The sequence below is a fragment of the Sinocyclocheilus rhinocerous genome, unplaced genomic scaffold (assembly GCF_001515625.1).
Source record: "Sinocyclocheilus rhinocerous isolate Xijiao unplaced genomic scaffold, SAMN03320098_v1.1 scaffold2725, whole genome shotgun sequence".
In the NCBI taxonomy this organism is placed as follows: domain Eukaryota; kingdom Metazoa; phylum Chordata; class Actinopteri; order Cypriniformes; family Cyprinidae; genus Sinocyclocheilus; species Sinocyclocheilus rhinocerous.
In genome coordinates, this window is record NW_015635048.1 from 343,399 (window position 1) to 357,605 (window position 14,207).

General features: G+C 35.3%; 1 protein-coding gene across 1 annotated transcript in view; it reads right to left on the reverse strand.

The window, feature by feature from the left end:
* LOC107746462 (protein bicaudal C homolog 1-B-like) overlaps positions 1-11,224 on the reverse strand; it is an 86,776-nt gene extending 75,552 nt beyond the window's left edge. The window contains exon 1 of the mRNA XM_016560684.1: positions 10,955-11,224. Coding sequence (XP_016416170.1) covers positions 10,955-11,147 — 193 coding nt within the window. The 5' untranslated portion in view covers positions 11,148-11,224. The remainder of the gene's footprint in view (positions 1-10,954) is intronic.
* Between the last annotated feature and the right edge of the window lie 2,983 nt (positions 11,225-14,207).

Sequence of the window (14,207 nt, forward strand, 5' to 3'; positions counted from 1 at the left end):
ATATCCCAATTCGTCGGTCACCGACGTGACGTCTCCGTTCCCTCCTTCAGGGAACGAGGGTTACCATACGTAACCGAGACGTTTTCGCTTCACAAGATGTTAATTGTTGGACTGGAGATTACTTGTGGATTACTGTGATGTTTTTATCAGCTGTTTGGACTCTCATTCTGACGGCACCCATTCACTGCAGAGGATCCATCGGTGAGCAAGTAATGCAATGCTACATTTCTTTAAATCTGTTCTGATGAAGAAACAAACTCCTCTACATCTTAGATGGCCTGAGGATGAGTACATTTTCAGCTAACTTTCATTTTTGAGTGGACTTTTTTTAACAATGAGTCAATAAAAATTTGCCTTTTTTATTACAACTCTACACTATATTCTCCACATAAACCATGATCATTTATTATCATGTCAGTTTTCAGGAGTGCTCATTAATTAAAATGAATGGGAATCCTAACGGACAGCTCCAGGTATAATATGATAATATGCCTCCTTGCTAAGCTTCTGTCTTAAGTAGATTCTTAGATAGAAAAAATACTGTGGTTTAATCCTGCTCTGTCACAACTGTTAACATTATTACATATTATTAGCACACCTGATCTTACGTAAGGCAGTGGAATCTTAATGGTCAAAGTTCTAGCCTGCAAAAACAAGGGTTATAAGTTCAATTACAGGTGGGTGTTATGCATGAACTGAGAATTAATGAGATCCCATTCAGTTGCACTTGAATAAAATAAAAGACTCTATCTTTTATTTGCGCACTTTAAATTGCTTATGATGGAAAACGTATCTATTAAATATGTCATTACGCTGGTTCAATGGACCTCTGCTGGAACAATGGCCCGCTGTTGCCTGGAAACCACCAAACAATCGCACAGATGTGGGATGCTGCCGGGTTGAAGGCTCCAACTGGATTTGCTGACCTCATAACTGTTGGCTAAAATATCATGATCTTTCAAACTGATGTCATGGAAATGTTGCATAATGCAAACAGCAGAATACTGATGGTCTGATGGTTTTTGCATGCATTAACAGTTGCAAGTTAAACGCATCACACCATATTACATTTTGTCTGCCAAATGAAAGTCAGTGTGGTGTAACCAACATAATGGAAGCCAAGTTATTGGACTCTTCTAGACCCTCGTGACTGTATTTCAAGATCAGTAAGGTTTTTATTAATGTCTTTTAATATCAGATATTTTAAACTTTTTAAAATGTGGCAAAGTAGGTTTGGGCTTTCAGATATCTGGTGGAATAACTCCTCAAAATATTCATGATTAGTAAAAAAATACTTTTAACTTTAAATATATATTTCAAATAATAGTTTGAAAATAATTAAAAACACATATTTACATAAAAATACTTATGACATTCAGTCAAGGTACAAGGAAGATACCTTTTATCACTTTTAATTGGTTGCACCATTTGACATTTTTTGAGTAATTGGGCCTTATCTATGTTAAGCAGCAAATTTGAAGTAACAATGAGCAATGAGCAATTAAATCAAACTTATTATTAAAAATGGAATAAACATTTCCCCAAAAAAGTATGAAACCAACACGAATAGACTACAAAGATTAGCCTTCCATGAACTTGGCCAGCACATACTGAGTTTTACAAGATTTTTCCTTTCATCAACTCGGATATCCTTTGTCTCTGACCCGTAAAGAGAGTTAACGGAAACCATTAAAAATGATAAACAAAGCTTGCAGTTTGTCTGCAGATTGTGGCACATTGTTCACATGTCCCAGCTGAGTGTGAGTCAGTCTGGAAGAATGCACGCTTTCTCCAGATTATCTGTGGATGGAGGGTACATACCATCAACGTACGCACTATCCACCAAAAGCTGGACTCAGCAGTGTATTGAAAAACCATTATCGGCAGCTGCCTTTCTTGGCTCTGTTTACTGGGATAATGACCCATCAATAGGAGTGGTCAATTTAAGAGTCTCCCATTTAAAACCAGACATACTGGAGATTATCTGCTTTTGGGCCATATAATAAATAATTGTAAGTGTAAAATGTACATGTAAAATGTAATGTTTACAATTCATCTATTTTCTAAATGCATGTTTTAGATCTTACTGTGAAGGATTTATCTATGCATATGTGTCATTTAGAGGGTTTTCACACTGGCAGTTTAGTTCGAAACAGGGCGTGGTTTGCATGAAAAAATATTAATGTGAAATCTGTCATGTGGACCCGGAAGCACACCGGAGTACGGAACCCGAGACTACCTGAAGGAGATGGTCTGAGTTCGGTTGCAGTGGAACTATGGCACGGTTCGAGTGAATGTGAAAGCAACTCGGACACTGGTGCACACTTGGTCAGAAGGTAAAGTAATCTGCACAGGCATTTTAGCTTATGATGACGTCATTAGTTCAACAAAACACATGTAAGGGATGACAGTGGTTATGATTTACTTTGGATACGAGCAAGAGTTAGCATTCAGTGTAATGCTGTTACACTGCATATAGTGGGGTACAGGCGTATAGTGAGAGCAATCAGAGTGGCAAATGAATGGCTCACAATCAGCTGTCTCCTCAGAACAGTCAGTTTGCAAGCCTTCATGCGACACACATACAGTAAACGCATGTGCTGTTCACTTTGCCACACATAATAACACCAAATCAATTAAAAAACACAATATATTCACCAACGTTCTCTTTTCTATCATGCGCTGTGCACCTTTGTGATGACGTAAGATGAACACAAAAGCACCAGGGTCCGGAAGAATCAAGTGAGTATGAAACCAGACCAACGCCGCTGTGGGTGGGGGGGTGGGGTTGTTTGGGGTTAGGTGGGTGACAAGAACAATCGCACTTAAGCTTGGACCGCAGCAAACATGCCCAATGTAAAAGGCCCCTTAGACTACCTATTTAAAAAAAGAAAATGTTTAAAACAGACTTCTTTCCAACGATGCATGCAGGACTTCTCCAATCATTTTGTTTGCTTAAACTCTGCCCCTTTTGTATAATTGACTGTAAACTCACATTCGAATCCGCCTCCATTCAGTCAACAACTAATGGATAGTCTTGTGTAGCCAGACCTTCAGACTGACGGCAGAAGGTCTGGGAACCTTAGCCGCTTTTGTGCCACATCATGTTTAGGGACGTGGAAATGTCCCCGCAATAATAGACCGGTGTGTAAAACTCTTGGACATATTTTTAAATTACCAGTAAATTTTGTGAGATCATTAACCAGAAAGGACCTCTAAATGGCTGTACCTTCCGGTGTTGTATGGAGGGGTATATGTGGTCAGTGTTTTTGTTGATGTTTTCATTTTTGTGTCAAATGTTCACATTCATGCAGCGCTTTTGGCCCAGAGACATTATTCGGCTTCAAACCGAACTACACCGCACGGAGTAAATGCGTCATCTGCATCAGAATGTTATGATTGGCCCAGAGCCATTGAATTTTGAATTTCAACGCCTCTAGATTGGCCCGGAGAAGACGTCTTATGTCAGCGTGTTCTGAACTCATATGTGCTCAAGATCTTCATTCTGCCTTCACACACAGCATCATTCCGGCAATTTACTGGTAATGTTACAACTTCTCATACCGGTAAATTGCCAGAACGAATTTACCGGTATTTTTGAAAAGGTCCGGTTCACACATGATCTCTTAATGGTAATTTACCGGTAATTTACCAGTAAAGTCTGTATGTGTGAAAGGGGATATTGTCACAGTTGTAAACACGACGACTTTCTTCTTCCATGAGGGGGTTTCACATCACGACATCTTTGTTTTGAGGCAGAACACTAAAGAACGTGACACACACGGAAATCCTGTATAATTCAACCAATCAGATGATGACTTCAAAACTCCCGAAGTGTTTCCAACATGACTTCAAAACTCCCGAAGTGTTTCCAACATGACTTCAAAACTCCCGAAGTGTTTCCAACATGACTTCAAAACTCCCGAAGTGTTTCTAATTTTGTGTGCCATATGTACAGTATTAGATGTTCAGCCAATGGTCCGTGGGCGTGACGTCTAAGGCTGAGACTAACTGATGGATAGAACCAAGCCCCCGCCCTACATTTTTTTTTCTTTACGACAACCAGATTCACTAGGATGTATGTAAAAATATAGATCTGTCACTTCAAAAACGGTCACACTGTCTTCTTGTAGTTTTTAAAAAAAAGAATTTTAGCCTTTAAATCAGATTTTTTTCTACATTTTGATAACACTGACATTTTTACTTTGATGCTAAATCAATTGAATTCAGATATGAAAAATAACACAAATAATAAAAACGACATGAATATTAAAGTAGAAATTAAAACTATCTCCCACTGCATGTCTAAACATAAACATACTGGATGTTTAATGTAATGTAAAAAAAAAAAAAGTGCCACGTCATTGACCCTGCAGGAAGCTTAAATGCTGCTTTAAAGGGGTCATATGATGCGATTTCATTTTTTCCTTTCTCTTTTCAACAACTAATGGATAGTCTTGTGTAGCCAGACCTTCAGACTGACGGCAGAAGGTCTGGGAACCTTAGCCGCTTTTGTGCCACATCATGTTTAGGGACGTGGAAATGTCCCCGCAATAATAGACCGGTGTGTAAAACTCTTGGACATATTTTTAAATTACCAGTAAATTTTGTGAGATCATTAACCAGAAAGGACCTCTAAATGGCTGTACCTTCCGGTGTTGTATGGAGGGGTATATGTGGTCAGTGTTTTTGTTGATGTTTTCATTTTTGTGTCAAATGTTCACATTCATGCAGCGCTTTTGGCCCAGAGACATTATTCGGCTTCAAACCGAACTACACCGCACGGAGTAAATGCGTCATCTGCATCAGAATGTTATGATTGGCCCAGAGTAGACATCTAATCTCGTTCTGCGTTCACACAGAACACATTGCCGCTAATTGTAATGTTACAACTTCTCATACCGGTAAATTGCCAGAACGAATTTACCGGTATTTTTGAAAAGGTCCGGTTCACACATGATCTCTTAATGGTAATTTACCGGTAATTTACCAGTAAAGTCTGTATGTGTGAAAGGGGATATTGTCACAGTTGTAAACACGACGACTTTCTTCTTCCATGAGGGGGTTTCACATCACGACATCTTTGTTTTGAGGCAGAACACTAAAGAACGTGACACACACGGAAATCCTGTATAATTCAACCAATCAGATGATGACTTCAAAACTCCCGAAGTGTTTCCAACATGACTTCAAAACTCCCGAAGTGTTTCTAATTTTGTGTGCCATATGTACAGTATTAGATGTTCAGCCAATGGTCCGTGGGCGTGACGTCTAAGGCTGAGACTAACTGATGGATAGAACCAAGCCCCCGCCCTACATTTTTTTTTCTTTACGACAACCAGATTCACTAGGATGTATGTAAAAATATAGATCTGTCACTTCAAAAACGGTCACACTGTCTTCTTGTAGTTTTTTTTAAAAAGAATTTTAGCCTTTAAATCAGATTTTTTTTCTACATTTTGATAACACTGACATTTTTACTTTGATGCTAAATCAATTGAATTCAGATATGAAAAATAACACAAATAATAAAAACGACATGAATATTAAAGTAGAAATTAAAACTATCTCCCACTGCATGTCTAAACATAAACATACTGGATGTTTAATGTAATGTAAAAAAAAAAAAAGTGCCACGTCATTGACCCTGCAGGAAGCTTAAATGCTGCTTTAAAGGGGTCATATGATGCGATTTCATTTTTTCCTTTCTCTTTAGAGTGTTACAAGCTCTTGGTGCATAAAGAAGATCTGTAAAGTTGCAAAGACTAAAGTCTCAAATCCAAAGAGATATTCTTTATAAAAGTTAAGAGTTAGCCACACCTACCTAAAACGGCTCGTTCGAACACGCCCCCACATACCTACCTCACTATGTGGGAAGATTTGCATAAAGCCATATCTGGGAAACCACAGCCAGCAGGCATGCAGAAATCCTGGAAATAATTCATCCTATAACTTACGCCTTAAACTGTGCGATTTTTAAGCACAATATGTGTATTAAAATGCCAATGCCATTACTCATTCTGCCGAGAAACTCTTGGGTGGATTCTACAAAATTGTTTTAAATGAACTGAGAGGATCACCTAAACACAAACTAGGAAATGTAATTACTGATTATTTTTGTATATAATGCCAATGCCAATGCATAAAATAATGTTTTGTCTCTGCAATATAACAGGCATGCCTATAAACAAAATGTGACAATCCAAGATGTACCACATAGTAGTTTTCGACTCAGATGAGTTGAGTTAGTAGCTGTAGTGTAATGGCTCGTTCTTTTCCTTGTCATAACAAAGTCTCTGGTCCACGCCAGCATTTTTTTAAAACAGAGACTCTCCAACAGCTGCAGTGAATTATACGCTGTGAGCACTGGGACTCTTCGGCCCACCACCTCTCAAGGGTCTCTCAGACCTGAACAACACAAGCCAGGGTTTCCTGAATGGTCCCAATATACTTGATTCAACCACCTTTTACAGACTGATTTCCATTCTTTCCAACATTTATTGGCCTTTTGCATTGTATTAGGCTTGCTACGTGCCAGCTGAGTTGCTTTGTCTGTCCGATGTGCTTAAAATGCCATACCGCTATGAACTCAAGATCAAGGCCACAAGCGATTGACCTCAGTAGTAGTTCTCTTGGGGGAAATGCCACGTTTACCCTCTGAAAGCTAAAGAGAACAGTGTTTCCCTAGGCCTCCATCCAGAGGACAGTTAGCCCCAAGCACATTCCTCACAGGACTCACTTCCTGTCTCTATACTTTCATCCAACAGACAACAAAAAGATGAACTTTTTAACCAGGCCTGAGCCAAGCACGCGCACAAACATATCCAGAACACAGCTAGCCAAAGTACACAACACACAAGCAGTTTCAGAATGTACTCTTTGTATTTCCATAAATAGAAGGCCATTTTAATGTCTCAGTTTACTAGGAATTTAGTAAGCAAGGATACATAGTAAATAAATGATAATCCTAGTAAACAGAAGTCTTTAAAATGGGAAAAATAACTCTAAAGCCAAACCCAAAAGCTAATGTCTTGGTGAAACAGTTGACCTAAAATTCCCACATTATAAACACGCTATAAAAACTGAAGTGTTTTACAAAATCACCAGGCAGCAACAATGTTTTATTTGGGCTCCCCAGAATGGATCAGTCCCATCTGTGATAAGAGTTATGCTTGTTAAACAAGGCATTTGATCCCTTCCTGTTTGGACTCTCAAACAGACTGCTAGTTCACTTCGGTGCCCGAGTCTGACTTACACTGATCAAAGACGTTGACTCTGTGAGCTGTCATGTAAACTTGTTTGGGAATTTCTTTTGCAAGGGTACTTAAGCAAATCTCTAGCCAAGGTTTGGGAAGAGAAACCGTTTCCATCCCATCTAAGACACGTAATGCAAAACAATCTGAGCTTTGGAAATTTGGAAAAACCCAAAGTCCTTGATGTAGACTGGACAGAGAGAACTACTCCTTTATTGAGCAAACTCTATCTACAAAGTCAAGAAATTGTAATAATAAACTATCTCCAAAATACGCAGTCAGTGACTGCTAAACACTTATCTTGACCCATGAAGAGGGCTTTCAGCGTCACCACTGCTTTCCTACAGTATAGCGTGAACAATTGGGTTGACTGCTCCCAACTCTGAATCCATCTCGCTTGTTTCCATGAGTCTCTTTGCCATTTGGTCTCAGAGTAAATAAAGCAGGATGTTACAAGAATAAGCCAAAAAATCTTTTGTATAAAGAAGGAATTAGTTCAGTTGTAGCTACTATTTATCTTTACCAATGACTAATTGATTTATATATTATTAATATTAATGGATCTATAATGAAAAAAATAACTTTCTTGCATCATCAGCCAACAGAAACTTGCATCCTAAAATGCAACAAAAAAATTATTATGTATGCAGTATGCACCAATTCTAAAATTCTGTCCCATACCAAACAAAAACTAAAAAGAATTGATGTGTTTAATGATTAACTTGTGAGCTTTAGAAGGCAATTAAAATATACATATTTGAGAAATGATCATGCATAATTAAATATTGAATGTAATATGCATATACATTTACATTTAGCAGACACTTTTATCCAAAGCGACTTACAAATGAGGACAATGGAAGCAATCAAAATCAACAAAAGAGCAATGATATGCAAGTGCTATAACAAGTCTCAGTTAGCTTAACTTACTTATGATTTTTTTTTTTTATCATATAATAAATAAAAAGAAAACAGATAGAATAGAAAAAGAATAGAGCAAGCTAGTGTTAGAGGCCTTTTTTGCTTGCTTTTTGTTAATTGTATAAAAAGAAAACAGATAGAATAGAAAAATAATAGAGCAAGCTAGAGGCCTTTTTTGCTTTTGATATACAGTATATATATATATATATATATATATATATGTATATATATATATTCATGCATTTCTAATAATTATGGTGACCACACTGGGAAATTATGATGCATTGAAATGCTGCTTATATGTAGGCAGCTCACTAGATTTTCAACAGACTGTATATTGCATTATATGGGTGCTGATCCTCAGGAACATAAGCATGTATATAATTTTGACACTGGTGCGGTGAACATAAGATTAAACAGACACAGCTCACAATTCACACATTCCTTCTCGACATAATCTACACAAATTTAATAATTAATACACATCTGGAACAGAAAACAATTTCAGGCCTCCTTTATGTGATTCATTACTGATTTTAGAGAATTCCATAATGACAGTGAGCCATTCCTCAACATGAGCCAGCTAAAATAGTTATAAAATGAAGTGATTAATAGTTGTTCCCATCCAAGAGGTATAATAAGCTTCATAAACGCAGTCTTGAATGTTGCTTACGTGTTCTTGTTATATCTGATGGACTAAGTGCTTTTGGAGCGAACGCCTGTGATGTTAACATTTCTGAAAACAAGACGGTGAGCAGTTCTCTCCAGTCACCTGCAACTTTAAAATATGTGAAAATTGCTCTTATGATTAACAACTTTTGAGTCCTTCTTTAAAACAACGACAACAACAACACAATCTTGTAACAGCTGCCAATTAAGTATGCATCCATTGACGAAATTGTACAATATGACATAATAGAATGTCTATTCAAAGAAAAACTAAAATATATTTTTTATATTTTTATAATATCTCACAATAAAAGTGCTTTCTACTTCTATGGATCATAGAATGGTTGGTTTGGATATGTAACACAAGGTCATGTTTGTAATTCTAGTTTTTACTGATCTTATATCGAATTGAGTAATGCTGAATTCCTATCATTTCGTTTGGAAAATATATCTCATAATTTACACAAGCTTCTCTGTGCGTCTTCTAGGAAAATCCCAATCCTAATAGCATTCCTTCAGCAAGCAGGTTGATCAAATATACTCTAAAACCGAGGAGATGCTGAATGACCTCAGCAGGAAGGATTGCTGTGGTGAACTGAACTTAGAGACTTTGTGAGTGTAGGATGATGACGATGATGTCCCTTTCTGAAGTCAACTCAGAGCCATGAAACAACATGGAAAGCATGACCCGACATGGACAAAGTATTAAAGCTGAGAGCTTCAAAGCGTTTTACCATCCCTACAGAGCCGGGAGAATGAGAAGTCCTTGTCGATTTGTATCAACTGCTTGATAAATTCACTAGTTGAAAAACAAAACGACAACAGATTAAAAAGTGGCATTTATAAATGATTTGTGTCTCTACTTTAAAGGGGTCATATGATGCTTTTTTAAAGATCATTATTTTGTGTATTTGGTGTAACAGAATATGTTGACATGCTTTAATGTTCAAAAAACACATTATTTTTCAAATACTGTACATTATTGTAGGTCCTCTATGCCCCGCCTCTCTCAAACGCTTCGTTTTCTACAAAGCCCCCTCCTTCCGTTTTAGGGGGGCGTGGCAGAGTCTTAAGTTTGATAAAGAATATCTCTTTGGTTTTGAGACTTTAGTCTTTGCAACTTCAGGGATCTTATCGATGCACAATCAGCTTGTAACACTCCAAAGAGAAAGGAAAATCGCATCATATGACCCCTTTAAACCAATACAACATTTTCTTTGCTCAGTCCTAACTCTACTAAGTGAAACCCACATGCAGTCAGAATCATAAGCCAAAAATGTGATAACTCATTGTCCAAAAATGTAATTTAACTTCATCTTCCACTCTTCTGAAGCAGCTGATCACAGTGTCGCTTGTTTTAAAATTACTTCAACAAATTGAGGAAAACACAACATTCAAGGCTAATGTCAAAAGCAGAGATGCGTTAACACTGCCCCCTATTGGTTGAGTTGGTCACTACACACATACTGTGAAAGAATACAGTACAGTTCTCTTTCTTACATCAAAACAAAATTGGGATTTTACACTAAACAGCTGAATATCAGAAAAACGAAATAAAAAGCATATATTCAATAATGTGGTGGAAAAGGTAGTTATTTTCCAGGCGTACATTAAAAATCTGAAAAAAACTATACAACCAATAATTTGAACAATCAATCCTTAAATATGTTTAAATGACAGATAGTTATATCCATTTCCAAACTATACAAACTTTCTTCAAAACAATTGGAAGCTATGTATGTAAACTGAACAATGGAGCCTCAACTACTGGCTTTTCTAAGTCTGGTCCGCTGGATTATTTCATATAATTTTCGTTAGAGCCTACTTTTTATTTAAACTAATGTTTCTAAAAAAATATATAAAAAAAATTGGCATGGAAGCGAGAATCACACAGGAGGTGAACAAAGGAAAAGAGAAACATAACTGGATCTGCAGATGCTGGAAGCAATGCATTACAGTGTTTGTTCAGTTAAATATAACAATGATTAACAGCAATTGTGCATTTTGAGAAGTAAACTCTGAGTTTTACTTGCAGAGTGTTTGTTTGTTTCTTTCAAACTCTTTAAACTCTCTAAAATTGGTGATAGTTGTCATGGAAACAACAGTTTTACCTAATAGCATGATCTCCAGTTTTTTCCGGTCCACTCGAAACCTCTCCTCGGTCCACTCGGGGTCCGGAGGCGCCGTGGGTCCGCTGGAGTCATCCTCAGACACGGGCAGAGGGGAATCCGCGCTGCGCTCGCTGTTGGAGCCCGGATCGGACTGCTGTAAGTATCCGCTTAAGGGTTCACACTGAGCGGCCATGACTTCACAGAGCACCGCTGACTCTCCGCAGCCGTCAGATCAGATCATTCCCGCGGAGAGCGAGCGCCAGTCATCGCGGCCACGGGCTCTGTGTGACTTGACGTTACATTGACCGGAGGACTATAAAGTGAGGGCAGGCTAAAGCAGAGCGCCGCCCTTTGTTCAGTATGAGCCAGAGGAAGGGTGGATGGAAGGGGTCTGTCACAAAACTTAGTGAGCTGTCTTCTAAACACCATTTTTGGCCCGTTAGGAGTCAGCATATGATGCCCCCAAATTTGCGAGTCTATGTCTAGATAAGCAGCTCACGTTTTGAGTTTTGAGACACTGTAAGGGTACTGTTTACAAATACTTCATGCCACTGTTTACAAATACGTTATGCTTTGTTTTAAATTTTATATTTATTTATATAACTATTTTTTTTTCACTTTTACATTTTAACGTTTTTATGTTCATGTTTGGTTATTATCGTTATATTTGTATTTTTATTATAATAGAAACTTCCTATTATTGTAGCCTAATACTGGCGAAGTTTTTTTTTTTAAGTTGCACCATGAGAACACAGAATTACTCAAGCATTATTTATCTGATGAGTGGTGATTTATAATAGTATTAATATTATAAATAATATAATATTTATAATAGTATTAATATTAATACAATTATTAATAATAAATATTTAATAATAAGACAGTGAGTATGTGTGTGTATACACACTATTATGTTTTAAATACTATGTAATTTTATATCAATGTGATAAAATAACATTAGTATATAAAACAATAATATAATATAATTGGTTAAATTGGTTATAATAAACAGTAGTTTTAAAATAGGCCTACAGTTTAATATTGAGACAATTATGATGCCATAATATATACATATAAAATAAATCTATTAATATTTTACAATATAAATGCTATAAATTATTGTATAAAGTACATTATAAGTATAAATTATTTATTCATTTGATAAAATAACAACAGTTTATTAATATAATATAAATAATATTTAAATATGTAATATAATATAAATAATATAGTAGTTATAAAATAGTTTACAGTTTAATAGTAAGAAAATATGACACAATATAAGACCATATTAGATAAATATAGACTAACATATTTGTATTTTTTACAATATAGTCTGTATGCAGTATAATAATATAATATAATATAATATAACATTATTTTGTGACTTTTTTGGTAAATCCGGATCACGTGACCCATGATGCTTCTGCAAGGATGTAGGCAGCTGTCAGCTGGAGGAATTTAACATCAATTACTTCAATTTCAAGTACGTACGGTCTTTAATTTCAGTTATATGTATTTAAGACAGCCGTATTTCCATCATCATTCCACGCATTTCCAAATCCGATGGTGCAAACGGCATAAACTGGTATTAAAGGGGTCATATGATGCGATTTCAAGTTTTCCTTTCTCTTTGGAGGAGACACTGTAAGGGTACTGTTTACAAATACTTCATGCCACTGTTTACAAATACGTTATGCTTTGTTTTAAATTTTATATTTATTTATATAACTATTTTTTTTTCACTTTTACATTTTAACGTTTTTATGTTCATGTTTGGTTATTATCGTTATATTTGTATTTTTATTATAATAGAAACTTCCTATTATTGTAGCCTAATACTGGCGAAGTTTTTTTTTTTAAAGTTGTACCATGAGAACACAGAATTACTCAAGCATTATTTATCTGATGAGTGGTGATTTATAATAGTATTAATATTATAAATAATATAATATTTATAATAGTATTAATATTAATACAATTATTAATAATAAATATTTAATAATAAGACAGTGAGTATGTGTGTGTATACACACTATTATGTTTTAAATACTATGTAATTTTATAATGTAAATGCATTAAAATTATTTCATGATAAAATAACAACAAATATAAACAATATAATATAAATATATAATATGATATAAAATAACATAACATAATATAGTTTATTACATTCGTTATAATAAACAGTAGTTATAAAATACAATTTACAGTCTAATAAGACTTATTTAAATTATGACACCATACAAGAAACCACATAAGACCAAGTAAGATAAGTATAGAATATATATATATATATATATATATATATAAATATAAATTCAGCTAGTTGTTCAGGCAACGTATCTCATTTTCGTTTAGTTTGACTTTATGTACTAAAATAACTAAAACAAATTTAAAAAAATGAAGTTTATGTAGATATTTAAGAACAAAAACTAATAAATGTTCATTAACAAAGGTGTATTCTGTTACACCAAATACACAAAATAATGATCTTTATGCAAACAGCATATGACCCCTTTAAAGTCTGTTTTGATAGCTTAGGTTGCTAACAAAATGGAGCCGCGCGCTTCTTGAACTGTAATCTCAGTGAGCGCGCAGCAATTGTGTTTGAAAATAACACAGCTTTATAGAAAATAAAATCGATTTAATGGTAATGTTTACAGTATAATATAGGCTGTCTGACAGATAATAATAGCTAACATGTTAAGATATAAACAATCAAGCAGTTGAGATTTTCTGTATAGTAGTGCTGTACTGTATGAACACAAATAAAGTTGTATGTATTTATACATTTTAATAGAGAGCTTTACGGTAATATACAGTAGTTTACATTTTGCGACAATACAAACAATCAAGCAGTTGAGATTTTCTGTATAGTAGTGCTTTACTGTATGAACACAAATAAAGTTGTATATATTTATACATTTTAATAGAGAGCTTTACGGTAATATACAGTAGTTTAGATTTTGCGACAATACAAATAATCAAGCAGTTGAGATTTTCTGTGTAGTAGTGCTTTACTGTATGAACACAAATAAAGTTGTATATATTTATAAATTTTAATAGAGAGCTTTACGGTAATATACAGTAGTTTACATTTTGCGACAATACAAACAATCAAGCAGTTGAAATTTGCTGTATGTCACCCTGGACCACAAAACCAGTAATAATGGTCAATTTTTTGAAATTTAGATTTATGCATCATCTGAAAGCTGAATAAATAAGCTTTCCATTGATGCATGGTTGC